Source organism: Macaca fascicularis, chromosome 4 (genome assembly GCF_037993035.2).
Source record: "Macaca fascicularis isolate 582-1 chromosome 4, T2T-MFA8v1.1".
NCBI lineage: Eukaryota > Metazoa > Chordata > Mammalia > Primates > Cercopithecidae > Macaca > Macaca fascicularis.
In genome coordinates this window covers 66,271,468-66,298,981 of record NC_088378.1, presented here as the reverse complement: position 1 = coordinate 66,298,981, position 27,514 = coordinate 66,271,468, and the positions used below count along the sequence as shown (strand labels likewise).

The window sequence follows — 27,514 nt, the reverse complement described above, 5'->3', positions numbered from 1 at the left end:
ATCAGCTTTTCAGACAAACAAAAGCTGAGAGAATTAATTAACTAGGGAAACTACACTCCAAGAAATGTTACAGGACACTCCTCACTCAGGTAGAAGGAAAATGGCACTAGATGGAAATGTGGATGTACACAAGGATTCAAAATGATAAATGCATCAGTAAATGTAAAATACTTTTTTGTAATTGAAAATACTCTTTAAAAGATAATTAACTGTTTAAAGCAAAAATATTAACAGTGTCTTTTTGAGTTTACAATATATGTAGAATAAAATATATGACAACAATGAGGTACAAAAGGGGAAAATGGAAGTAACATATTGTAAGGTTCATATGCTGTGTATGAGGTGGCACAAGGCACAATATTATTTAAAAATAGACTCTGATAAGTTAAATACATATAGCAAAGAGGAAAAAGGGAGGTCTTATTGGAGGTAAAATAAAATCATAAAAAGTACTCAATTCAAAAGAGGGGAAAAAAAAGAATGAAGAACAGATTGAACAAATAAAAGACCAATGGCAAGATAATGGATTTAAACCCAGCCATGTTGATAATCACATTAAATATGAACTGTCTAACAATAATTGGGTGCTTTATGACTCCAGTTCAGGAACAAACAAATATAAATACATTGTATACAGGAAGGAAACAGTGAGGACTTTACTCTCTATAATGGAAATGACTGTAACAGTGAAATGCTTCCATCCAGAGGCACAGCTTTAAGAGCCCCTCAAAGCTTTAAGCCATGGCTGCTGCTTCGTCTCTTCAGCTCTTTTTTATTAATTTTTTTTAATGTTTTAGAGATAGGGTCTCACTCTGCTACCCAGCCTGGAGTGTACTGGTATAATCATAGCTCACTGCAGCCTTGAACCCCTAAGCTTGAGCCATTCCCCTGCCTCAGCCTCCCAAGTAGCTGGGACTGCAGGCATGTGCCACCATGCCTAGTGAAGTTTTAAATTTTTTTTGTAGAGTCAGAATCTTGCTGTGTTGCCCAGGCTGGTCTCAAGCTCCTGGCCTCAAGTGATACTCCCGCTTCGGCTTCCCAAAGCACTGGGATTACAGGCATCAGCCACCTTGCCTGACCTCTTCAGGCCCCTTGATTCAAGAAAGTAGAAGGCAAGGAGGGGAGTCACCATCCTGTTGGAAAACTGACCAGTTGTCAGGAGGCTGTCGTTTGTAGGGCTGCTTTTCCAAAACAGAGGCAGGGAAGAATACGCTTGGTCTCTGGGTGCTCACGTACTCCATTTGGATAGCACATAGATAAGTGCACGCATGCTTGAGAGGGGGCACGAGGAGGCAACCTGTGTCAGGAGGTTCAGTTGAATTACTAAATTAGAGTGGTACAGGCCGGGTGTGGTGGCTCACACCTGAGTCTTAGCACTTTGGGAGGCTGAAGCGGGCAGATCACCTGAGGTGAGAAGTTTGAGACCAATCTGGCCAACATGATGAAACCCTGTCTCTACTAAAAATACAAAAATTAGCCAGGTGTGGTGGTGGGCCCCTATAATCCCAGCTGCTTGGGAGGCTGAGGCAGGAGAATTGCTTGAATTACTTGAAGGCAGAGGTTGCAGTGAGCCAAGATCGTGCCATTATGTTCCAGCCTGAGTGACAGAGGGAGACTTGGTCTCAGAAAAAAAAAAAAAAAAAATTAGAGCAGTACAATAGCACTGTTGTACAATTGCAATACTATCCTCCACATGTGTGTGGCAGGGCAGGAACTCTGCAATGTAAAAATCACATTTTTTCCCTTTGGAATTCACAAGTAATCTGTGGGCTCATACGATGGCACCTTGAAATAATGAACTTTTTCTCTAATTGTTTAGGCATCAATTAATGACTCTTGCAGAAACAGATTCCACTGGTGGTTGCAAATGGTCTTTTAAAAGTTATTTTTCTTTTTTGAGACAGAGTCTCGCTCTGTTCCCCAGACTGGAGTGCAGTGGCGCAATCTTGGTTCACTGCAACCTCCGCCTCCTGGGTTCAGCCAATTCTCCCTGCTTCAGCCTCCCAAGTAGCTGGGATTGCAGGTGTGTGCCACCACATCCGGCTAATTTTTGTATTTTTAGTAGAGACAGGGTTTTGCCATGTTGGCCAGGCTGGTCTTGAACTCCTGACCTCAGGTGATCTGCCCGCTTCGGCCTCCCAGAGTGCTGGGAATGCAGGTGTGAGCCACCACGCCTGGCTGTCTTTAAAAAATTCTATCATTTTTATACATCTACAAGCAGAAAATTGGTACATGAGGCACTTTCCTTCTTTGTCCAAGATAAATTGATGGTCTTCCTAAAAAGGCCAGAGAAATGCTTAGTTCTTTTCCTTTACTTACTATATCTGGATATCTACTCTTCTTCAGAGTGCAGGGGCGAGTGCAGAAAGCCCCTCCCAGCGGTGGGGCCCTCTCGGCATCACAGAGAACGGCAGGAGCTTGGGCCCAGGCAGGGACTCCTGGCTTCTGCTGGGGGCAGCACCTCTCTAGTGCAGCCTCCCTGGGACTGCCTCCCATGTGTCCCCCTAGGTGGCTCGGACAGTCACAGGTAAGGGCAGGACAGAGTGTGTCCTCAGACTTCCCGCGTTCATCCCTCTCTCAATCCTGAGGTTCGAAAGTGCGAACCAGGCGTTGCCACCAGGTGTGTTCTCTCGGCTGCTCCAGGCTCTTGTCTAGCAGGAAAGAAAGGAGGGCTTCTGAGTGGAGGTGGCCCAGGGTGAGTTCCTACAGAGCCCTCCTTTTCTCAGAGGCGGCAGCCAGCGCTCACTGATGCCCACAGCAGGTGACAAGCCGAGTGAGGGCGCCAGCTCTCCTATCATCATCGTCACTGTTTCCATAAACGGGGAGGTTGAAGTCCAGGAGCCGCCGCGCCCCTGCTCCGAGGCACCCGAGCACCTGATCAATTCCAAGCCTGAGTAAATAGTTCTGATTCTCTTCGCCTTGACCAACTCTGATCCTTCACGCAATGATAAGCCTCTGGATAGTGAGGCAGTTCTGAAAGCTTCCTACTTCCCCCAAGGAGGTATTTGTTAGGCTGCAGAAAAGGAAACCGGTTCTTTCCAGGTTTTTAAAACGTTCTTCCCGGCTCTTTGGCGTGTGAATTCCTGTGACCGCCCCAGCTACGCGCTCAGCAGTTATTGCTTGGACGGTAAAGCCAGTATCATGTGATATACTTTGCCTGGAAAATTACCGTGAGGCATGTGACAGACCCAAAGAATGAGGACCGCACCTTGTTGTTAATAAAGTCAGGTCCTGGCGCTGGAGGCTGAGCCTTCCGAGGGCTTACAGCTGGGCGCCCGCCCGCTCCACTTCCTTTTCTGGAGGGAGCTGCGTGATCACCGGCTTCTCACGCTCTGTTTGCCTAATTTAGATTACTTTTAAAATGAATTCTGTCCTCTGAGCAGCTACCAGTATATTTTGGGGGGTCAGATATGAGTAGTGGTTTTCTACTTTGTTGTTTAGCCGTCAGACAGAAATAATGACTGAGCGCACGGGTAAAGGGAGGGTAATAGTAGAAGGTGCTCCTAGAATCATATGCAGGAAATGAGCTCTGCTGACGTGATCTCACTCACCAGGCCCTTCCTTAGACAAAGAGGGAAACAATGTCAGGTTAAATTCAATCCACTCCATCTAACAAGGGCCAGTGATGACTGCACTGATTGGTCTGGGCCTCAAGGAGATGCCATGTCTTAGCCTGAGAAGGACCACAGTTAGCTGAAGTGACATGCCACCAGGTGGGACACAGCAGGCTGGGTTCAGAGAACGGAAGGAGCCCAGGGTGTCAGGAGAGATGCCACCTGCCTGTGCTCCACGTTAATCCTGGCTTTGGGCCAGACATGGTGGCTCACACCTGTAATCCCAGCACTTTGGGAGGTCGAGGCAGGAGGACTACTTGAGGCCAGGAGTTCAAGACCAGCCTGGCCAACATGGTGAGACCCCATGTCTACAAAAAAATTGGAAAAATAAGCCAGGCATGGTGGCAGGTGCCTGTAGCCCCACCTTCTTGGGGAGGCTGAGGTGGGAGAATCAGTTGAGGGAGGTCAGGGCTGCAGTGAGCTGTGATTGCCACTGCACTGCACCCTGGGTGACAGAGCAAAACCCTTTCCCTAAAAAAACACCAAAAACAAACAAACAAAACACTCCCCACCCCCACCAGAAGAAACCAAACCCAGCTTTGCTCCTGCGAGTCACCAGAGGGACACTTGGTTTGCATTTGTCACAGCTCCTCTGGCTGGCTAGAGAGGCAGGAATGGGTTATTTATAGAGGACTAGTTTGGATGCAGAGAGAATTACAGGGGTATCACAATGATTCAGGCCAGAGATGACGGTGGTGTCAACTAGCAAGGAGGGGCAGAGATAGAGCAAAATGGGTGAATTACAGAAATGCTTCCATGGTAGACCTACAGGCTTGGAGATAGATGGGAAGTAGGGCAGGAGAAAATGCCCGGGTTTCTGGCTGCTGACTGGAGGGTGGTGCCTCTCCCTGGGCTCCAGAACAGGAGGGGAATGCCTCAGAGAGTGAGCACACACAGGACACAGTTGGTTTCAGGGTGGCCATGGGACCTCCAGGTGGGGATGGTGAGTGGACAAGGACATGCATGGACATGCGTGGATGTGCAGCTACCAAGAAAGGCTGCTATGGAGACCCATGTTTGAGTCAAGGAGGCCGGGTGTGGTGGCTCATGCCTGTAATCTCAGCGTTTTGGGAGGTGGAAGCAGGCAGATCACCTGAGGTCAGGAGTTCAAGACCAGCTTGGCCAACATGGTGGAACCCCCTGTCTCTACTAAAAATACAAAAATTCGCCGGGCATGATGGCGGATGCCTGTAATCCCAGCTAGTCGGGAGGCTGAGGTAGGAGACTCCCTTGAACCCGTGAGGTGGAGGTTGCAGTGAGCCGAGATTGCGCCACTGCACTCCAGCTTGGGTGACAGAGTGAGACTCCGTCTCAAAACAAACAAACAAACAAACAAAAAATGAATCAAGGAAAGGGTGTTCTGAAATCAACGCTGTCACTGTAATTACCTAGGAAGAGAAAGCAAGTACAGAGGAAGGAGAAAATTGAGCCAAGGACAGAAGGAGGTATATAAGCAGATAATGTAATAGTTTCAAAGTAGTTTCTTTCCATCTTTTTCTTTACATGCACTGTTTTTGCATAGCAGGAACCTTACTGGCTATACAAAAATACAAACTGGACCTGTAGTTGTGTATTCTGCTCTTGGCATTAGCTTTACCTTACTGCTTTAGAACTACTTTTATAAACATAATTTTTAATGGCTGCATAATTACACCATTTACTTTTTACATTTAAGAAGCCACATTTGAAGTTAGGTTGATAAAGTCATAAGCAAGCAATGACTTTATTCCATTCCAATGAGAAACGGAATAAGGGTAGGTGTTGCAAAGGCCAGGGAACATCGTGGGAACTGCTCAATGCCGTGGGGAGTGGGGTCAGGTAAATTTGATGTCACAGTTGGTCACAGCTGCTGTAACAAAATACCTTAGACTGGATAGTAGCTCACCATGCTACTGCAGTGGAGGCTGGGATGTGCAAAATCAAGGTGCCCGCAGATTCAGCGTCTGGCCAGACCTCTCTGCTTCCAAATGACGCCTTGTTGCCATGTTCTCCACGGCAGAAGGGGTGGAAGGGACTAGGACACTCCCTCCAAACTCCAAAAGGCTCCACTTCTTAATACCATCACATTGGGCATTAGGTCCCAACTTGTAAATTTTGTGGGGACACCCACATTCAGACCATAACTTGGGAAGGCAAGTGGCATTTGAGCAGGGCCCTGGGACACAGGTGGCCTTCTCAGGGTTCAGTCAGTGCCCACTGAAACTAGCTCAGTCCTTAGAGTCCCCTCCAACCTAGTTATCTCTATTTTTTTTTCTAACTTTTGTGGGTGCATAGTAGGTGTATACATTTGTGGGGTACACGAGATGTTTTGATGCAGGCATGCAATGTGAAATAATCACATCATGGAGAATGGGACAGCCATCCCCTCCAGCATTTATCCTATGTGTTACAAACAATCCAGTTACACTTCTACTTGTTTTTAAATGTACAATTATTATTGACTATTGTCACACTGTTGTGTGATCAAATAGTATGTCTTATTCATTCTATTTTTTTTTGTACCCATTAACCATCCCCACCTCCCCACCTTCAGCGCCTCCACAACTGTTTCCAGCCTCTGGTAACCATCCTTCCAGTCTCTATGTCCATGAGTTTAACTTTTAGTTCCCACAAATGAGTGAGAACATGAGATGTTTGTCTTTCTGTGCCTGGCTTATTTCACTTACCATAATAATCTCTAGCTCCATCCATGTTGTTGCAAATGACAGGATCTCATTCTTTTTATGGCTGAATAGTACTCCATTGTGCACATTTTCTTTATCCATTCATTTGTTGATGGACACTTGGGTTGCTTCCAAATCTTGGCTATTGTGAACAGTGCTGCAACTAACATGGGAGTGCAGATATCTCTTTGATATACTGATTTCATTTCTTTTGGGTATATACCCAGCAGTGGGATTGCTGGATAATATGGTAGCTTTTTGAGGAAGCTCCAAACTATTGTCTATAGTGGTTGCAATAATTTACATTCCCATCAACAGTGTATGAGGGTTCCTTTTTCTCAAAATCCTCACCAGCATTTGTTACTGCCTGTCTTTTAGATAAAAGCCATTTAAACTGGGGTGAGATGATTGATTTGCATTTCTCTGATGATCAGTGATGTTGAGCACCTTTTCATATGCCTGTTTGCCATTTGTATGTCTTCTTTTGAGAAATGCCTATTCAAATATTTTGCTCATTTTTTGCTCAGATTATAAGATTTTTTTCCTATCGAGTTGTTTGAGATCCTTATATATTCTGGTTATCAGTCCCTTGTCAGATGGGTAGTTTGCAAATATTTTCTTCCATTCTGTGGGTTTTCTCTTCACTTGGCTGATTGCTTCCTTTGCTCTGCAGAAGTTTTTTAACTACTTGATCTCATTTTTCCATGTTTGCTTTGGTTACCTGTGCTTTTGGGGTACTGCTCAAGAAATTTTTGCCCAGACCAATGTCCTGGAGACTTTCCTCAATGTTTTCTTGTAGTAGTTTCATAGTTTGAGGTCTTAGATTTAAGTCTTAAATCCATTTTACTTTTTGCATATGGCAAGAGACAGGGGTCTAGTTTCATTCTTCTGCATATTGATATCCAGTTTTCCCATCACCATTTATTGAAGACACTGTCTTCCCCAGCATATGTTGTCAGTACCTTTTTTGAAAATGAATTCACAAGCGTGTGGATTTGTTTCTGGGTTCTCTATTCTGTTCCATTGGTCTATGTATCTGTTTTTATGCCAGTACCATGCTGTTTTGGTTACTATAGCTTTGTAGTATAATTTGAAATCAGGTAATGTGATTGCTCCAGTCTTGTTCTTTTTGTTGAGGATAGCTTCAGCTATTCTGGGTCTTTTGTTATTCCATATAAATTTTAGGATTTCTTTTTTTTTTTTTTTTGATTTAAGAATGTTGTTGGCATTTGGATAGGGATTGCATTGAATCTGTAGATTGTTTTGGGTACTATAGACATTTTAACAGTATTTTTTCTTCTAATCCATGAACATGGAATATTTTTCCATTTTCCATTTTTGGTGTCCTTTTCAATTTATTTCATCAGTGTTTTATAGTTTTCATTATAGAGATCTTACACTTCTTTGGTTAATTCCTAGGTATTTAATTTTATGTGTGGCTATTGTAAATGAGATCACTTTTTAAGTTTCTTTTTCAGATTGCTCACTGTTGTCATATAGAACTGCTACTGATTTTTGTATGTTGATTTTGTATCTTGTAACATTACTGAATTTACCAGTTCTTTTTTTTGTGTGTGTGTGTGGACTCTAGGTTTTTTTTTTTTTCAAGTATAAGATCATATCATCTGCAAACAAGGATAATTTGACTTCTTCCATTCCAATTGGGATGCTTTTTCTTTCTCTTATTATAGCTAGGACTTCCAGTACTGTGTTAAGTGGTGAAAGTGAGCATTCTTGCTATGTTCCAGATCTTAGGGGAAAGGTTTTCAGGCTTTTCCCATTTAGTAATGACACTGTCTAGGGGTGTGTTGCATATGGTTTTTACTATGCTGAGGCATGTTCCTTCTATCCCCTTTTTTTTTAGAGCTTTTATCATGAAGGGATGTTGAGTTTTGTCAAATGCCTTTTCAGCATCAATTGAAATGATATGATTTTATCCTTCCTTCTGTTTATATAATGTATCACATTGATTTGTTGTGATACATTACAAATGTTGAACCATCCTTGCATCCCAGAGATAAATCTCATTTGGTCATGATGAATGATCTTTTTAATGTATTGTTGCGTTCGTTTTTGCTAGTATTTTGTTCAGGATTTTTGCACCAACATTCATCAGAGATATTGGCTTGTAGTTTTCTTTTTTTGATGTGTCTTTGTCTGGTTTTGGTATCAGGGCAATGCTGGCCTAGTAGAATGAATTTGGAAGTATTACCTCCTCTATTTTTTGGAGTAGTTTGAGTAGGTCTCCCTCTGTTTTACAACTGTACTTTAAAAATACTTTTGTCTTTTCAGAATCAAACCTATAAAAATTCTTATGAGAAAACACATGGAGAAATCATTATGATAGACCTTGTAGACATCATGCTAAGTGAACTAGGTCAGTCATAGAGAACAGATATCATCTAATTCCACCTATGAGGTCCCTAGAGTCATAGAGACAGAGAGTAGAAGGGTGGGTGCCAGGTGGAGGAGGAGAAATGGGGAATTACTGTTTAATGGGTATAGGGTTTCAATTTGGGAAGATGAAAAAGTTCTGGATGGTGATGGTTACACAACAATGTAAAAGTACTTAATGCCACAGAGCTGTGCACTTAAAAATAGCTAAAATGGTAAATTTCATGCTATGTATATTTTACAATAAAATAAAAAAAACCTTTGTCTTAATTACCCCATGATGATGGTGCATTAGTGCTCACTGATGTAGTTAGAAATAAAAGCTAAAGAAAAATTTTACATCTAAATGTCCAACTATTGGAAACTGGTACATAGACTTATGTGTAGGGTCATTATGAAGACTGCCATAGCATGAAAAAACACAAAGAAAGCACAGATAAAGAATACAAAATTACATGAGACCACAATAATCAATCAATTTACATAAGAGAGATTCCCAATGGCCAAATTTGGGACATATGAGGGTCTAAAAATTATGTCTGTAAATAATTGTAATACATGGAATAATAGAAATCCATGCCTCCATAAGATACTGAAACAAGGGAAAAAGAGCATCTGCCACCTTTGTAGGTGACTCTTACTGTCAGGGTCACCTAGGGGGACACTTGGGAGGCAGGCCTTGGGAGTCTGTTTCAGAGGTGCTGCCCCTAGCTGAAGCCAGGAGTCCCTGGCCTGGGACCATGTCCCTGCTCTTCTCTAAGTGATGCAGGGAAGGTCCCGCAGGTGGGAAGGGCTTTTGGATGCATCTGTTTTCATCCCTGCACTCTGGAGATGGGTAGACAGGAGCTTGCTGACTCGTTCGAGGGGACAGATGTTGCCATCAGAGTTAGGACCCTTGGTTCCTGACAATTCAAATATCTTTACATTACCAAGTGTTTCTTCACTGGAAGGAAAGTCTCCAAACTTTTGACGATTCCCACACCCCAGGGTCAGTATAAGCATAAAATGAGATTTGTACGTGGAAAGGCAAATCAGCGCCTGGTTCGTAGCTGGTACTAATGAACGTTTAGTCAACATGTGATTTGGGAAACCAAATCTAACAGCTTAAATTTTTTTTTGGATTATAATACAACCTCATTGTAAAATAAAATTCAGAAAAACATGATTTTATAATAAAGATCACTCCTAATTACACCCCCAAAGAACAAATGGAGAAGCTGAATCCTTAGGAGCCCATGTCCTACCTCCTAGCCTTAGTTCTGCATTTTTACAGATTTCCCCATCACTCTATTTTTGCACTACCATGGTCTCTTAGACTTTCCTGATAATGGCTTTTTATCCTTAGCCACAGGCATTTATTGAGCTCCTTCTGAATGTACCTGGAAATACCTGTTGACCACTAGGCAAACAGCAGTTGTCCGCTTTAAAGCAGGGCTTCTCGACCTTAGCATTACTGATGTTTTGGGCAAACAGTTCTTTATCACGGAGGCTGTGCTGTGCACTGGAGGATCCACTAGATGACAGTAACACCCTTCAGTAACTGTCTCCAGAAATGGCCAAGTGAGTCCTGGAGAGCACAAGGACTTCAGGTGGAGAACTACTGTTTTAAGGACAACTGGTGGAGCTACCTGTTCCCTGCAGCCTTGGACATTTAGTGGTGGCAACCACCCATGCCCACCACCACCTTGTACCAGTGGAGCAGTCCTTAACTCCAGCTTGCTGGCAAGCTAGCATGTTTTCAGTACAGTCAGTGGCTTCTCTCCAGAATTAATGACTTCCCCTAAGCCCACCTCTTGGCCTCCCTCACCCAGCACTAGGTACCTCCTCCTCTGAGTCGAGCCAGGTGGGAAGTTCCCCAACCTTTAAATAATAGTGCTTCAAAATACTGGTTCTTTCAAAGCTCACGTGGTTCCTGGAGTCAAGCTCACACAACCTCTCTCTCATTCTCTGTCTTCAGAGTTCTGCAAATCCTACAGACTGATTCACTGGACTTGGCGATTTTTTTCTAAGATACGGATCCCATCAAAAGACCTCTGAGCTTATTGTCAAGTCAGAAACGAAGCCAACCTCTCCCTACGGGGCTTCCTGGTCTTCAGACAACCTTGTTTTTGTCCTTTGAATTGCCAATGGCATTCAAAACACTCTCATTTCTGCTTTGATGAAATCTCAACTTGTTCTGGTTCTTTTCCATTGTATGCTAATGGGGTGTGAAAGACCATTCCTCATCTTCCAACAGTCTAGGCTAGTGTATATCTTTTTGGTGGCTTTATTCATTTATTCTGTCATTAAAAAATGTTTTCTTCCAAAGGTACCTGTTGGGTCTGGGATTTGATGTTGCCCTACTTACAAGCAACTAAGTTGGTCTGTTACTGTTCCATGGATACTGGCAGGGGACATGAGACAGGTTCCTGGGTCAGGGGCAAAGGACTTGATGAGCCATGGCACAGCAAGCAACACAAACTCCAGTTCTCCTTGCCCTGCCAGTCCCTTGGTGGAACCTTGAGTGGCCAGAGGGTGCCTGCCCAAACAGTGGGTTGTCAGAAGAGGACCTGGAGCTGGACAACCCACTGTTTTATAGCAAGCAGCAGGCAAGCCCATACTCCTTCCAAGACATGACTCTGTCCCTCAAGTAGCTTGCTACAAATGCAGTGTGGAGGGGTGGCCTGGGTGAAGAGCAGGCAGGGCTCTGTGTTCCTGACACAGCCAGCAAAAAAGCCAGCTGGAATGCAAGAGACCCACGGAAAACATTCTCCCAAAAGGGGAACTCATTCTTCCTACTTGCTTGCAGAAAGGGATTTAAAATCGAACAGGTTGGGAAAATTGAGTTACACACAGAGGAAAAACAGGGCCATTCTCACCCATCACTGTTCAGTTCCACTCAGCCATCACTTTTTTTACTTTGACTACTTTATAGATTGTGGGGTCGGGTGCGGTGGCTCATGCCTGTAATCCCAGCAGTTTTGGAAGCCGAGGTAGGCGGATCACCTGAGGTCAGGAGTTCGAGACCAGCCTGGCCAACCTGGTGAAAACCCGTCTTGACTAAAGATACAAAAAAAAATTAGTCGTGCATGGCGGTGTGCACCGTAATCCCAGCTACTCGGGAGGCTGAGGCAGGAGAATCGCTTAAACCAGGAGGCTGAAGTTGCAGTGAGCTGACATCATGCTACTGCACTCCAGCCTGGGCCACAGAGTGAGACTGTCTCATAAATAAACAAACAAACAGACTGTGAGATTCTGGATTCCCAGTTGTTAGGCAGGGATCTACGGATTCTCTCAGCGAAGATGTAGACCAGTGGTGCCGGGAGAGGCTGCTGTGCACAGCCTGTCAACCCTGCCCACCGGGGGGGGGGGTTGGGGGTGCCCATAGACCATCTCCCTGGGACTGAAGCCCATGACAGAAGTAGATCATGCTGCCTCTTCTCTATGTGAGTAGACCCAGGAGTCTCACGTCCCCTGCCAGTATCCATGGAACAGCAAGAGACTAACTTAGTTGCTTGTAAGTAGGGCAATATCAAATCCCAGACCCAGCAGGTACTTTTGTAAGAAAACATTTTTAGAATGACAGAGTAAGACAATGAATAAAGCTACCAGAAGAAATAAGAAAGTGAATAAAGTCACCAATAAGAAAACGAATAAGGCTACGTTGTTCCAGCCAGTGCCTCTGTGAGTCATCTTTCTTGGTGACCCCAACACCTACAAACCATGCAATGTTGACATCCTGGGACTGCTGCTCCGGGTGGGAGGTAACTGATGGCACCTGCTTGACAAGGAGACTGACCTTTTCTTCCACCATGCCTTCATCTCTCCTCTCCAAATCCTGACATTTTTCCCACTATATTTGTAAAAGTTATGTGATTATACGACTATAGCTCTTCTGTGATGTCTACAGGTTGATACAAATAATGAAAAATCAAAACATCAACGTATCTCAGAACCACATGGTGCGTGTGACCCCTGAGGATATATACACTATGTTGCCACTTGAAGGAGAATCTTCCAGGTATCAAATCCCGTGGATTCTCTTATTTTCTTTCACATTCCCTCTGCTGTTCCCGGCTCACAGTCAGCGACCACGCTCTGAGGAGCCCGTGCCATCTCCATTTCCCCCATCCCTTTTTCACTTTCCTGGCCACTGCCTCACACCAGTCAAATCCGAATATCCGGGAGGCGGACACAGGGCGAGTGTCTGCTTCTTGCAACTCCCAGGTGGTTATGATGTGCTTCCCGGACTGCAACACTGACCTATGGAACTGAAATGATGAATTCATGTCAGAAAGAAGTAGGATTTGGGGAAGAATTCATTACCTGGACCATTTTCAGCAGCTGGAATAAAAAGCACTTAACAACAACAATAAAAATCACACACAAAGGCCAATAAGTGTTTTGAAAAAGTGCTTTGAGAATTTACTGTACAGTTTTTTTTAAACAATTTATTTGTATGTTGGCTTCTACATGCTCTTACATTCGTGTAAAACATTTATACATATTCTTTACAATTTGTACATATATTAAATGGCTATAGCATAAACATTGTTCTATGGGATTTTATAGAAGAAAAATCAAGTGGGGAAAATTACTCATGAAACATTAACAAAAACCCGTGATATTAAAGAACAAGATGTTCTCATATTCATTTGATTTCCTCATCTACTTATTTTTGGTGTCATTTTATTGATGCTGGCCCAGACTTTCCATTTCCCATAATTATTAGGTCAGAAAAATGAAAGCGGTGGGAGGGAACGCAGTAAGGCACCTGTGGGAGACGGGCGCGCTCCTCCGCAGAAGCGAGACGGTGGCTGCCAGTGTTGAGTTAGAGCTGTCGGTGTGCCAAGGTCCTGTTTTGCTTTATGCCATTAACTGAAGTGCTGGTGCTCAGAAACTCCTGTGTGAAGTTTCGGATGCAGTCAGGAAGGGCACTGGTCTGTTCTTTCTTTCCAATCTCGGAGTCCTCAGGATTCTGTACGCTGTTCAGGCTGCAACCCTTCTCAGTCCCTACACTTTTCCATCTAATGGGGAGGGCAGGGGTGCTAAACTGTGCTTTTTCTCTTTGCTGATTACACCAACTGGCCATGAACCCGCCATCCAAACCAAGCAGTGTGCCATCCCCACAACAGCCCTTCTCATCACGTTGGAGGAGCAGCCAAAGAGTAAGAAGGGACGAGAGGCTCCGGGGTGCTGTGTGTGGTGCCCTCCTCCCCCAGGCCCTCCTGAACACAGCCACTCACCCGTTAGACCAAAGCCACAAAACTCTCTAAAAAGTCCCTCAATTCTTCTAATGTATTCTTTATGGCATAAAACCTGCCTTAACCATGATTAGGAAGAAAGTGCAAAGAGAGAAAGCACTGGTCCTCACATAAGAGCAACACATCAGAAATGACGCTGAGGACACGGGTGGCCAGGGGTATGTGCTCATCTGCCAGGCTGTGGGATCCCCCTGGAGGGACATGGGATGGCCCACCTGCCACACACTATGATGGTGCTGGCAGCCCCGGGGCCCCGGTCTCCTCCATCCTGAAGTGTAAGCACTTGAGCCGTAACTGTGGCAGTGAAAGGCATAAAGACGCCCCTCAATGATAGGAACCCCAGAGGACTGAAAAGAGTTATAAAAATATACAAACATAGATATTTTTTATTCTGGCATAGTTCGTATTTTTAAGAAAGTAATTACTAATTAATTATCTGACACCGGGTAAGAACTGGAAGATTGTGGGAGACTTATAAATTATATAAGACATATAATTTATAAGACATATAAATTATGACTCTGTGTAAAATATCAGTGGGGAGAAACCCCTCATTTTCCATTGAAAATTCTGGTAACTTTTAAGTACTTTCCAAAAATAGAGACGATTTCCACTGGTTTAAATAATGGATGCGGAAATGAACAAAAGACCATCCCTAAATAACTGATGCATTTAGGGTGGCTAATAAAATAAACGCAGTTTTTTGCAACTCTGTTTCTTTTTGGTTTTCTTTTTTTTCTGAATAATAGGGGAAAAAAAGTTTTGAATTGCATTGCCCCAAGTCAGGAGAAAGCGCTCAGCATTCTCTTCAAGGCCCGTTCTGTCCTACATCACCGGAAAACGGCTGAGGGCCTGCCTCAGCTTTTCTGCAATCTGACAAGAAAGCAAAACAAAATAACGTTGAGATATCACTCCCATTACGACCTCACAGTATTCTTTATTCACAACTCCAACAAGTTAAACATTACACAAATTCCAATTCTTTAACTGGTCTTTTTGGCACCAGCCCAGCCCCGCGTTCCTGCTGGAGAGACCTTAACCCCGAATGGCACTGGCAAGCACTGAGGCCCCAGCTGGCCCTGGTGGTCCCTTCCTGCCGGTGGGCGTCTGCACGTGCTCCCCGCCTCTGCCCTAGCGGCGCTTGCAGACGACCTGCTTTCCCTCAGATGAGCTGGGGGCTCAGGCCTTCATGCTTGCCTAGAGCCCCCTCCTTTCCTGGAGGAGTATGAGCTTCCAGATCCCCTGAAGGCTATGTCGCCCTGGCCACACCCTGCTCTGTCACTGCTGGGTGTTCAGACAGCACGAGCCTGCCTGTGAAGCTAAGGAGGCGCTGCGGTCGTCTATGCGCCAGGGCCTCCTGCTCCTTAAGGCGCAGCTGTCTTATCCATCCCTGGATGCTAAACATCCAGAGTGAGGGCTTGGTATACAAGAAACACTCAATATATGTCTGCTCCACGAACACATACGCAAATTTTAATAACTTAAGGGTTACTGTGCCATAAAACTTAGATTGAAAACCTGACAATGTTGTATCAGCTCCTTAGGTTTATGCAAAGACAGTGATGAAATACACGGTTTTCTATTCTGAATTACAATGTCATAAATAACTATATCATACTTGGACTTGAACATCAATAAATCAACATTATCAAAATTCTGAGAGTTTCCCTTGCATTATTTTCTCACACAGACAAATGTAATCTGTTATATTCTAATATACAACGAAAGGCGAATCCACAATGGCACCAACTGACGGGAAAAGTGTGCATTTAAAGAGCACAGGGCCCATGTCCTGTAAGGGAGGACAGGGTTTAGGTGAGTTCCTCCCATAAGTTAGTCTCCCAAACCAACTGTACCAGACACAGTTCACAAATATGCGTTAGGTACATATCAAGCACAGGTCTCCTTTAAGAACTGGCTGCTGGAGACAGGCGTTTTCAGCAGTGTCCAGTTTGCAGAGGCCACCAGTATGGCTGTGAGCAGGGGGCTTGCAAACCACTCCCCATGAACATGGCTTAGATCCCATGGCCGAGGAGAGCTGGGTAGGCAGCAAGGCCGCCAGCAGAAGCTGGATTCTACATTACAGAACTTACCTGCAGGTGCCTGAGGTGGACATGCTACTAGAGCTTTGTTTTCTGGTAAACAACAAAATTACTAGGCAGAGGTAAGAAAAACTTAAGTTTTCGTCATTGTTTTGTGGAGAGAACCGTTTCAGGTCTCACTTTTTTGTTTTTTCTTTCTCTGCGATTTCCATGGCGCACTGTGAAAACCTCATTCATGAAAAGCAAAGGCTGCCTTTGCTTTCCTGTGTGGTGCCAGGCTCCTGTTCCAGCTGCCAATGGAGCCCCAAGGACGGCTGGGTGACCTCATCTCATTCAGAACCGTTCCTGGTGCACAGAGGCACAGAGAGGCTGTGACACGGGGGAAGGAACCACACAATAAGGAACGTCTTGGGGCCTTGCAACTAGCATCCAAGATCCTGCTTCAGAAGAAAACCTTTTTTAACCCAGTGTTACCCAAAAAGCAAAGGGCAGACAGAATTAGGAGATTAAAAATATCCTGTCCAAAATTTAGGCTCCTTTGGTTTCTTACTTAGGATTAAAGAATACAAACAGATTAACTTTACATGGTCAAAGTGGTTTACCAGGAACCTTCTCCTCAAGTACATGTGAAAGGCACGCGGACGCCCACTCACCGTTTCGTAAAACTGCACTTGCTGCTCCAGGTACAGGCGGATGACACTGTTGTAATCATAGATTCGATTACTGTGAAAGTGATTCATCTCAGCTACAACCAAAACCAAAACATCAATCAGTTTTCCCTCCAAGTTTTCAAATGGCAACACCTGGTTTCTCTGCTCAGTTACAATTAATCATCAACCGGACCTAATCTGGTTGGCTGCGGTACAGTGTCAGCTCTTGGCAAATCACTTTACTAAGGGTTAGAAAAACAAGTTGAGCTGGGCACAGTGGCTCACATCTGCAATCCCAGCACTTTGGGAGGCAAGGTGGGTAGATCACCTGAGGTCAGGAGTTCAAGACCAGCCTGGCCAGCATGGCAAAACCCCAACTCTACTAAAAATACAAAAATCAGCCGGGTGTGGAGACAGGTGCCTGTAATCCCAGCTACTCTGGAGGCCGAGGCAGGAGAATTGCTTGAACTCGGGAGGTGGAGGTTGCAGTGAGCCGAGATTGCCCTACTGCACTCCAGCCTGGGTGACAGAGCGAGACTCTGTCTCAAACAAAACAAAACAAAACAAAACAGTTAATGACAAACATTACTTTTCAGTACACGAATGACTTACACTGACTTGCATAATCAAAACTATAAAATCCAATACAGATAAATCACCCAAATGTGGACTATTACTCTAACAGAACTGATCAAAGAGAAACTACTTGGTCATACTCGCTACAGATGACTGCAGTTCACAGCTTCCAGTGCGTCTGCATGGGACCTAGCGAGGCACCTGGGGGCCCTGCCCCGCTCCCTTCTGCGCAGCAATTGCTTCAGCAGGTTTCTGGTGAAAGGCCGGGCAGCATGTGGGACAGCGGGAGGCCCTTCCTCAGTCCGGGGAGCTTTGCTGTCCATGAGCACCAGTGGCGCCATCAGAACCCAGCCTCTCACAGGGCAGAAGGACTGGATGCTGAGGGAGATCTTTCTTCATCTTTGCTGAATACCTGGATTCCTTATTCCTCTGTGCCCCTCTGCCCCTACCCCCAACTCTGGAGGAGTCTTCGTCATCAGAGGGCCTCCTTGTCTCCGTTGGATGCCTCCTACTCCGCCTTCTCCCAAACCCTCCAGGCTGAGAAAGCCAGCGGCTGCACAGATTCCCATGACACACACTGTTCTACATTTTACATTCAGTTATTTGAAGTTGTACAAAGCTTTGTGTTTATCAATTTGGATAACCTCAAACACAAGTTCAAAACCAAATTTCCCATTTCAAACTCTTCAAAACCCAAAACTTCAATCAGGTTTCCTCGTTTTTGCTGTAGTGGCCTTGGCTCTGGACACTCCCTCGTCCATCTCTTTCTCCCATGAATGCCCCAGTCTTGAAAGCTGTTCCTTGGAAAAGCCTGCAAATCTGTTTCCTTCTCTTCTCCCCAGTACCACATCTTTAGGTCCTCAAAGCTCAGACTACAACAGTGATGGTCTTCTGGTTGGGCTCTTGGACAGCGTCTGCATTTTCCAATCTCCTCTCCATAACCAACAAATCCTTCTCCCTTGAAGATTGATTTTTTTTTAACTCCCTTTTAACGGCTTCTTAATGCCCACATCAAGTCTAGAGTTTTCAAGTTCTTTCACACTCAAAATTTATTTCCCAATAACCTCTAAGTATGTTTTACTCTTTCACGCCCATGACACAATCCAGCACCATGATTTTGTAGCTTTTGTTCCTAACAGAACACGCTCTCCATTCTCTGCCCATACAAATGCCATCCACCCATCCGCCAACGGGAAAAATCCACCTGCTGCTCTCATCTGCTCAAAAACACTCAAACCTATACAAATTCATGTCTTTTTTGGTTTTTTTTTTTTTAACACAAAAAAACTGTGCCTAAAATGACATACCCAAACCCCTTCACATTCCATGATCCCAAGGCACGCACGTTACAGACTGCTAAAAGCTGAGCTCTGGCATTTAATAGAGCATTATGATATCACAGATTGCAAAAGGAATCTTCAATGTCTCTCAGAAATAATAAAATGTGCAGTTTGAATCAAGCTGTCATTCACAGCTAGATAAGGTGGACAGATGAAAAATTAAATAAATATTACAGATTTTCATCAGCACTGGGATCCTAAAGGGGCTCACAAGCGTCTCAATTACTTATCAGATGCTCACATCTGGATTTCTCTAGCAAGGGAAACTTTGCTGGGGAAAAAAAACCTCCACCAGCACCTCATAAGGACCCTTTCATCTTACCTTGCAATGCGTAAGACATGGTGCTGACTCTCTTCACCATGTTCTGTTTGTCTTGTGGGGTGATTTTACTTGTTGCAACGAGTTTGTCACTTTCTTTCACTTTTTCTATGGCTCCCTGTGAAATACAAAATACAACAGTATGAATAAAGCTGAAATGATTAGTCATTAGTTTAAAACACAACAATGCTAATATATTCTATAACTGATTTGCTACTGAACAGGAAATACCTCCACAAAACAAGAGAGGAAAGCATCTAAATTTAACTTCCTTTAAGTCCCTTGGAAGCAAAAAGGCTGTTATTCTTGAAAAAATGTCATTAAGCGAAAATGAACAGTTTTATGCTACAACAAGAGAGAAAAGCAAACAGCACACCATCTCCGTAATATTCAGAAGCCGGTGCCGTTTGAAGAGTAGCACATAATGGAAATCAGGCATTAGCAGGTTTTGAAAGTCACGTGCCTAGGTCCAGGGCAATGTTCGCACACAGGCACTTTCTCTCTCCTCTTTTATACAACAGAATATTTTATAAGCGAGTGCCTAAGTGTGCTGATTGTAAGTCCTGGGCTTTCCTTCGATTTTTTAAGAGGCGCTGAATCCATTTAAAGACTTAGATGGAAGTGGCTGGAAAGGCTGCCAAACATCTCCCACTCCAGTATCATCATGCTGCTCGTTATTTAGGACTGTCTGGAAAGAACAACTCTATACTCATGCATTAATTAGGCTCCAGGCCTACAACTCTGATGCTGCTGGCATACATTTCGACAACAAGCTAATTGTTCTGAGATTTATATTAAGTTATCTGAGGTTGTACAAACCTAATTTACCTATGGTACCCCTTCATGATATTTAAGTTATAAAGCAGAATGCTAACATGGCCACATGCCAGGACTGTTAAGATCACAGACCAGCCCTTTGCAGACATTTTCCTAACAAATCCAAGTACATCACAATATACTAGACTACTATGGTTGACATAAAATACTCACAACTCATGCCTGAGGTGATGTACAGACTTTTTAAAAAGGGAGAGAAAACCAGAATTCATTATATGAGAACACTCCAAACCAATTCTAAAATTCAGTTACAAAACCTTTCTAATGGGAATTACAGATTCTTTTTTAATAATAAAGATAAACATATAAAACCAATACTACTGTGCATGTCTGCCTGCTTCCTCTGCTGTTGTCTTCTATAAATGTCTACAATCAGGTTACCTTGTGAGTGCCAATGATGTCAGGGAAGCAGCCAAGAAAACCTTTATACTCATGATTACATTCCATCAGGAAATGGAGATCTTTCTTTGGCTATAACAAGATACAAGCTGATTGTTACTAGTAGAGAAATTCAGAAAATCAAGGAAAAGAGAACCATTATAGGCAAAGACTGTAAATCTGTAATGTGCTACACTACATTACTGAGTGTTAAGCATTCAGATCACTTTTTCTAAAAGAAAGTAGCTCCCAAGACTGCCTTTCTTTGACTCATATGTTGTAAAGAAAATGACAAAACATCATGTAATTTTTAAGTTGGTTTGTAAAATTATTTTGTCATGGCCCAAAATATACCACCAAGAAGGAAGAAAGTTCAGCTAATGCTGTATGTTTACATACAAACAAATGAGTTGCTGTAGTTTAACTTTTAAATATGAGCAGAGAATATAATGTTATTAAAACACCCAGTAATCATTTTAAGTGGCAATTTAAAATTTTTCAATTTTTCTGAATTGTAATTTTAATAGCTATGTTACTCACATCTCTAAAATGAATGCATTTTTAGAAGTATTAGCAAAGTAGCCCATAACCACATTAGTGTGTGTACACATGTGTGCATCCATTAACATAGCTTTAAGTCATCTGAAAAAAAAATTTTTTTAATTAAGAGATTAGAAAATAACTTAGATTCTTCTTAAGGGAACTTATTATCTGTTACCTAAAAAAAAAAAAAAAAAAAAAAAACCCTGAAATTGGGGTACTAAAGACTCCAATAAAAGCTATGTAGCTATGACAAGGACCTGCCCTGTCCTGGGGACTGTAGCAGGTGCTTTTTATTTACGAGCTGTTAAATCTTGAGAACCATACACGGTAGGCACTACCACTGCAGATTAACAGATGAGGAAACTACGGCTCAGAGAGGCTAAGCAATGGTCCATACAGATCTGAGCCAGCGTTCTTTCCTGTTCATTAGAATCCCCTGATGGCTAAGAACAGATCAGAGGCATCAATACTGGGGTACACTCATTTAGATTTCTTTTCTTCTGAGACAGGGTCTCACTGTGTCACCCAGGCTAAAGTGCAGTGGTATGATCACGGCTCACTGCAGCCTCGACTTCCCGGGCTCAAGCGATCTTCCTACCTCAGCCTCCTGGATAGCTGGGACTACAGGCATATACCACTACACCTGGCTAATTTTTTTGGGTTCACTGTGTTGCCCAGGCTGGTCTCGAATTTCTGGACTCAAGAAATTCACCTGCCTTGGCCTCCCAAAGTGCCAGATTACAGTTGTGAGCCACTATGCCTGGCCTATTTAGATTTCTTGATGACAAATTTATCCATCCACTTTGTCTTAATCCAAGAAACCATGATTAAATACAACTAACAAAGATACACAGAAACAGAAAAGAGGAGGGTACTTATTTGGGAAGTTTGTCTTAAGACATGTTTTAAATTAAATATGTGGACTAGACAGCATCAAATCGTAATTGGAATTGTGTGATTATGTTAGTACCTGTTCTGCCACGAGACTGGCAATTTCTTCGTAAGTCTTTCCTGCTTCTGTTATTGCATCATTGAGATCTGTTTCACCTGAAAATGATCAATTTTATCAGTGGTTATAAGTTATACATATTTTCTTTTCACTTGTTAAAAATTTTGTTATTGGTTTTATTGGTAAATTTTATCATAGAAACTTTCAAACATTTTCAAAACTAGTGGGAACAGAATGAATGCCTATCACCCACCATCTGCCTTCCCCACTGGCAGCTCTCGCCAGCCTGTGTTCATTTACACCCCGACCCGCTTTCACTGGATATCAGTATCTCATCCATAAATCCTGCCTAACAGATGAGGACTCTAAAACATGAGGCAGTACCATTATGACACCTAAGACGAGACTGTCACTCTGCTATAATGAAGCCTCTCAGGGCGAGCTGGCTGCTTGAATCAGGATGTAAAGGTCCACACAGCACAGAACTGATGCGTTTCTTAACTCTGTGGATTCTTCTCCCTCAGCCCCTTTTTTCCCTGCACGTTTCTTTTCGTGGGGTGTTGAACTTGTTGTGTGCCTTGGTGCCTGCATTCTGGATGCTGCTGGCTGCATCTCTGGTGATACTGCACACACTCCTCTGTCCCTGTATTCTCTTTACACTAGCTATTAGACCTAGAGGCCGGATCAGAGTCACACGCCACCAGTTCCAGTTATTTCTACTCTTAGAATGTTAGAAAATGATCGTTATCTAGAATGACCATTGTCTGGATCTTTTATTTTATTATTTGTTTTTCTTTTTTGAGACAGAGTCTTGCTCTGTTGCCCAGGCTGGAGTGCAGTGGCACGATCTCAGCTCACTGCAAGCTCTGGCTCCCAGGTTCACACCATTCTCCTGCCTCAGCCTCCCGAGTAGCTGGGACTACAGGCACCTGCCACCATGCCCAGCTGATTTTTTGTGTTTTTAGTAGAGATGGGGTTTCACTGTGTTGGCCAGGCTTGTCTCGAACTCCTGACCTCAGGTGATCCACCTGTCTCAGCCTCCCAAAGTGCTGGGATTACAGGTGTGAGCCGCTGCGCCCGGCCAAGGATCTTTTATTTTAGTATGAGTTTGCAAAACGGTGTTATTCTATTTCTACCATTCCTTCTTTATTGGCTGAAATACTTCCATAAGGATCAGCTTTCCTCTATCAATAATATTCTGGTTACCCAGAGGTAGAGTTTGAATAGGAAAAGCAGGTTAAGTGCTTAATTCTTTTTTCTCTTTACAGTTTTCAAAATAATGAGTTAATCCCCTACCATTCTCTAAGAGTAACTGAGATTAATTTCTTAAAAAGCATCTTTATAATTCTGGATTTAAAAATATTTGATATGCTTCATTCCGCATTAATTATCATTTTCACTAATGCTCAAATTTTCTTTTCTTTGGCCAGTGGTAGGCTCTTCCAATTGGTATTTAAGTCTTTTGATAGGAACCCTGGTTCATTGTGGTAGGAAGTGAACCTTATGATTGGTGCCAAGGAATGCTTCTTGCTACTGGATTGGGTAATTGTTTCCAGGGTTTTAACAGAAAGGCAAATTGTGTATATATATATTTTTTTTTTTTAATTTTTTTTTTTTTTACTTTTTTAAGAGGGAAAACACATAATGAGCTTACACTGATGTTTCCAAAGCAAATTTATGACTTTAGGGGTTTTCTTCATTTATTTTAAAACTTTATTTTAAAAATCTTAATTGCTAACAACAGCAACAATTACATATTTGATTTATCCTACAATATGAAAACAGTTTTAGAAGTTTTAGAATAACAATACCAACATGATATTGACTACACGTTTAGTGAAAATAACTAACATTCTTATAGTCTTTCTGACCTTGAGGCATCTGCTCCTGGGGGCATATAAAATGCCATTTTAAGGTGCTTTGAAATAATTCCTCTGTGTGCTATGCCTTCATCTTGATGTATCAAGTCATTTGTTTTATTTTGCTTTTGATTAGGAATTTTTTTCCATTTTGATTTAAATTTGTTTTCTAATAATTATGTAAAGCATTCACATTATTCCAAAGTCAACTCTACAAAACAAGATATAATCAGAAGTTTACCTTCCATGTCTTTCTCCTCCCCCATAATCATTTAAGAATTTTTATCACTTATATTTCCATACGATCATCCATAACAATATGCAATGTTTCACGGTTTTGTGCAGGGGCCATGCTAACAGTCTATATTATTTCAAGTTAGTACATGAACTGTTAAAGGAGCACTGGAAGTTATTTTTACTATAATCAGAATATTCCTAGGATTCAAACTTATTTACATTATTACAAGATCGCACAGCATAGCACTGCTCCAAGACACCAACACATCTGAGCAAGCAGATGTGATGAGACACAGTACTCAACACTGCTGACCACTGTCCTTTGCGATGGGAGAAAAGCCAGTCAACAGGAACTTGAATGCTTCCTTAAAATAGTATCTTAAGTAGAATGATATTCAACATAAAACATACATCGAGTATTTTTAATACTTGAAAAAGTGGTCTCTGCAATATGAATATTTAATTATGTATTGATTATTACAGTCCGGAAAATGTTAAAGGATCACGAGGCAGCTCCCAGTGGGGAACCCATGGATGAGCCTGTGGAGCCGGGCACAGTGTCTCAGGTTCACGCTCTGTGGCCCACCTTCTCCCCAGGCTGCCCCTGCTGCTGTGCTGCCTCACCCCTGCTGCCACCGGCATCCTTTTCTACTCCACCTTGCTCCATATTTTACGTTTCCTTACTTCCATGCTGCTTCAGGCTAAAATTACACAGACTATACAACTCTGGAGAGAATCTGATCACTTTGAAGGTAGGTGAATTCTATCATATTTTTATGAGGATCAGTAACATATGAAAAGACTTACAGCACAAAGTAATTGAAGAACTTTTTAGAAACCATGTCCCAGATTACCAACTGTCTTCTTTTCCCTCTTTTCAAGACTTTTGGTTCAATTACCTGTATCCTCTATTAATAACAACGTATTTCATGAATAGTTAGTGGTATCTTTGTCTCTTCTAGCACTTCCCAGGAAAAGAAGTGAATTGCTATTTTAAAATTCTATGATTCAGTGTTACAGCTCTTTTAGAATTTGTCTAGCAGGTTTTCCAGGTTGCAGGAAACCTCTCTCTGCAACAACAACAACAAAATGGATGATTCAGTTCAACATCGTTTCTAAGGTTTCTACGTGACTCCAAATTACTAGGGATCCCAGCAACAAATTCTGAAGTTACTAAAGGGGTAATTGTGGGGCTTCTATTTTCAATTAGGATATGGACACCACAGGACACTACGGCTCTTGCCATAATACAAAAATACCAAATCAACTAAAAAAGTCATGCCTTTCTCTCAAGTCACTGAAGCACCATGAAAATGAAGAAATTCAAATCAACTAAATTCAGAAAAGGGTGCGCCCTGCCCCGCTAGGTGATGGGCTTCCCGGGGGCATGTGGGCTAGCATGAGGCACGGGAAGCTGGAGGAACCTCAAATGCAGAGCTGGTTCTCCCACAGGGACTTCTATGGCCTAAGAGGTGACAGTGGGAAGCTGTGGTCTAGGCTGAAGAACAGTAAGAGGGCTGTAAGGTGAGGTTCGAGGAAGGCAGATTGCAGGTGAGTTCTGACATGTAAGAAAGCATCAGGACCAACTGCGCAAAATTCCAGCATCTCTAGGACAAATGTTCTCACCCTGTTGGGGCATCACAGAGCCACCATGCTAAAAGGGATCCAAGGCATCTGCCTCCTCCCTAAGCAATGGGCGTGGCTCTCATCTCAGCTCTTCCATCACCTACTTGTTACCTGGGCCAAGATGCTTCTCTGTTCTGGCCTTGAGTTGCTAGTCTAGACCTCAAAGACCACTTCTGGTCTAAAGTGTCAACTGTAAGACATGGTAAGGCCAGGGCAATGAGAACTATTCCCAGGTGGGAGCCCTAAATCTTACATTTTGGTAAGAAACTAATTTCTTATTAGTTTATTATTAAAATATTCAGACACTGACATCCAAAGCACTGTCTGCCCTGAGTATCAGGACCAACACCTGTACCAATTCTATCACTTCTGTAAGTGACAGGAGATAACAGATTTAATAGGTGCCACCTAGCTGACAAATGCCTTTTCTTTTTTTTTTTTTTTTTTTTGCTCATTGAGATGGGTGGGGTCTCTGCTGCTCATATTGGAGTGCAATGGTGTGATCATGGCACACCATAGCCTCAACCTCCTGGGCTCAAGCGATCCTCCTGCTTCAGCCTCCAGAACAGCTGAGACTACAGGTGTGTGACACCATGCCTGGCTAATTTTTATTATTTCTTTGTAGAGATGGGGTCTCCTTATGTTGCCTGGGCTCTTTTTCCTTTTAATAAAAAGAGCTAACTTGTTCTCATTAAGTGCTGCCAATGTAAACCATGAACTCTAAATTCCATGGGTAAGATACATATTTATAGGGTAAGCTGAAACAGTTATGAGTTAAGGAGAAAACAGGCAACACACACTTGCTACTTGGTCAAATATTTTTCCTTGAAATGGCCTTGATGAAATCTGGCTTTTGTTTTTTTGAGACAGGGTCTTGCTCTGTCACCCAGGCTGGAGTGCACCAGTAAGATCATGGCTCAGTGCAACCTCTGCCTCCCGGACTTAAGTGATCCTCCCACCTCAGCCTCCCAAATAGCTGGGACTACCTGTATGCACCACCACACCCAGCTAATTTTTGATTTTTTGTAGAGATGGGGGTCTCACCATGTTGCCCAGCTTGGTCTCAAACTCCTGTACTCAAGTGATTTGCCCGCCTCAGCCTCCCAAAGTGTTGGAATTATAGGTGTGAGCCACTGTGCCCTGCCAAATCTGGCCTCTGTTAACAGGAAGACTTGGCAGAGAAATGAAACTGATGGCGTTGAAACAAAAATGCTACACCTGAGAGCAAAAAAAGGCAAACAAGCTAGCAAGAAAATACGAATTATAACCACCTTTGGCTTTTCTCAAAAGTCCTAGGATGAGGGTGCAAAAGTCCTTAGTGCAGCAGCCTAGCCAATTTACACACCAACAACCAGGGTGCTTCACTGAGGAGGGAGTTAGCATCTGCAGGCAGCAGGTCTGGATAAGGCTCTAAAGGCCCACTGGATGAATGAAGAAAGACACACCTTGATAGCCGCTAGAACTGAACACTGTGGCCAAACTTTGCAAGGCCTTTCCTATCTTCTGATATTCCTTGGGCAATGCTGAAAGAGAAAAAGGAATAAACTGATTAGTCTTCTGAGCAAACTGAAATGGGATTAAACTATTTCCTGAAAGTGATTACTTTATCGTAACATTGGAAGTGATTCAAAATAGTCTATATTCCTTCATAAAATATTGTTTCAAAAGTGATTTTTTCAACAGATTTCTTTCGATTATTTTTAATTGACTGTTCAATTAAAGGTGGATGCTATTATTACTGACAATCACTCCTACATTCTCATTCACCAAATGAGAGGCAAGTGAGATGGAAGCTCCTTTAGATGGTTTCTAGCTTACAAAGTACTTCCAGCGACACTGTGCTCGATCATCGCGTTAGCCCCTTTACCAGATGCAGAGACACCGTCCTCATCATGGAGAGGATCAGGAAAGTGAGACTCAGATAACTGACTTGCCCAAGGTCACACGGCTAATAAATGCTGGATGTGGACTTGTGATTCCAAACACGTAGACTTTCCCACTCTGTTACGGGTACATAAATGACCATTTGCAAACCATGACCACCAAAGACTGAAAGCAACAAGATGTGGAGGAAAATACAACAGTCAGGCATCGCACGACCAGGGAAGAGGGGTATGAGTTTTCTCATCTGTATGAAGAGATGATTTCACTAAATGACATCTAAGGTTTCTTTTTAAGGTGCTAAGATCCTAGGATCACTTCGGAGAACTTTCTAAGAGTCTCTGCACCTTAGGCTACTTTCTT

At 43.0% G+C, this 27,514-nt stretch overlaps 1 protein-coding gene, 1 long non-coding RNA gene and 1 other non-coding gene across 6 annotated transcripts in view; 1 reads left to right on the top strand and 2 right to left on the bottom strand.

The window, feature by feature from the left end:
• Window positions 1-13,050: 13,050 nt before the first annotated feature.
• Window positions 13,051-27,514, bottom strand: part of SNX9 (sorting nexin 9) — a 124,119-nt gene continuing 109,655 nt past the window's right edge. For all 4 annotated transcript variants that reach the window (XM_005552201.5, XM_045391333.3, XM_045391331.2 and 1 more), the window contains 6 exons: window positions 26,716-26,793; window positions 21,570-21,646; window positions 20,060-20,149; window positions 18,845-18,959; window positions 16,610-16,701; window positions 13,051-14,787 (listed from right to left, as the gene is read on the bottom strand). In XM_005552201.5, coding sequence (XP_005552258.1) covers window positions 14,740-14,787; window positions 16,610-16,701; window positions 18,845-18,959; window positions 20,060-20,149; window positions 21,570-21,646; window positions 26,716-26,793 — 500 coding nt within the window. In that variant the 3' untranslated portion in view covers window positions 13,051-14,739. The remainder of the gene's footprint in view (window positions 14,788-16,609; window positions 16,702-18,844; window positions 18,960-20,059; window positions 20,150-21,569; window positions 21,647-26,715; window positions 26,794-27,514) is intronic.
• Window positions 23,569-24,714, bottom strand: LOC141410083 (uncharacterized). The gene is made up of 2 exons (XR_012433567.1): window positions 24,452-24,714; window positions 23,569-23,618 (listed from the first exon to the last, which is right to left on the bottom strand). It is a non-coding gene; the product is annotated as an uncharacterized lncRNA (long non-coding RNA).
• LOC123573205 (U7 small nuclear RNA) lies at window positions 24,654-24,712 on the top strand. Its single transcript, XR_006697936.1, has one exon. It is a non-coding gene; the product is annotated as a U7 small nuclear RNA (small nuclear RNA).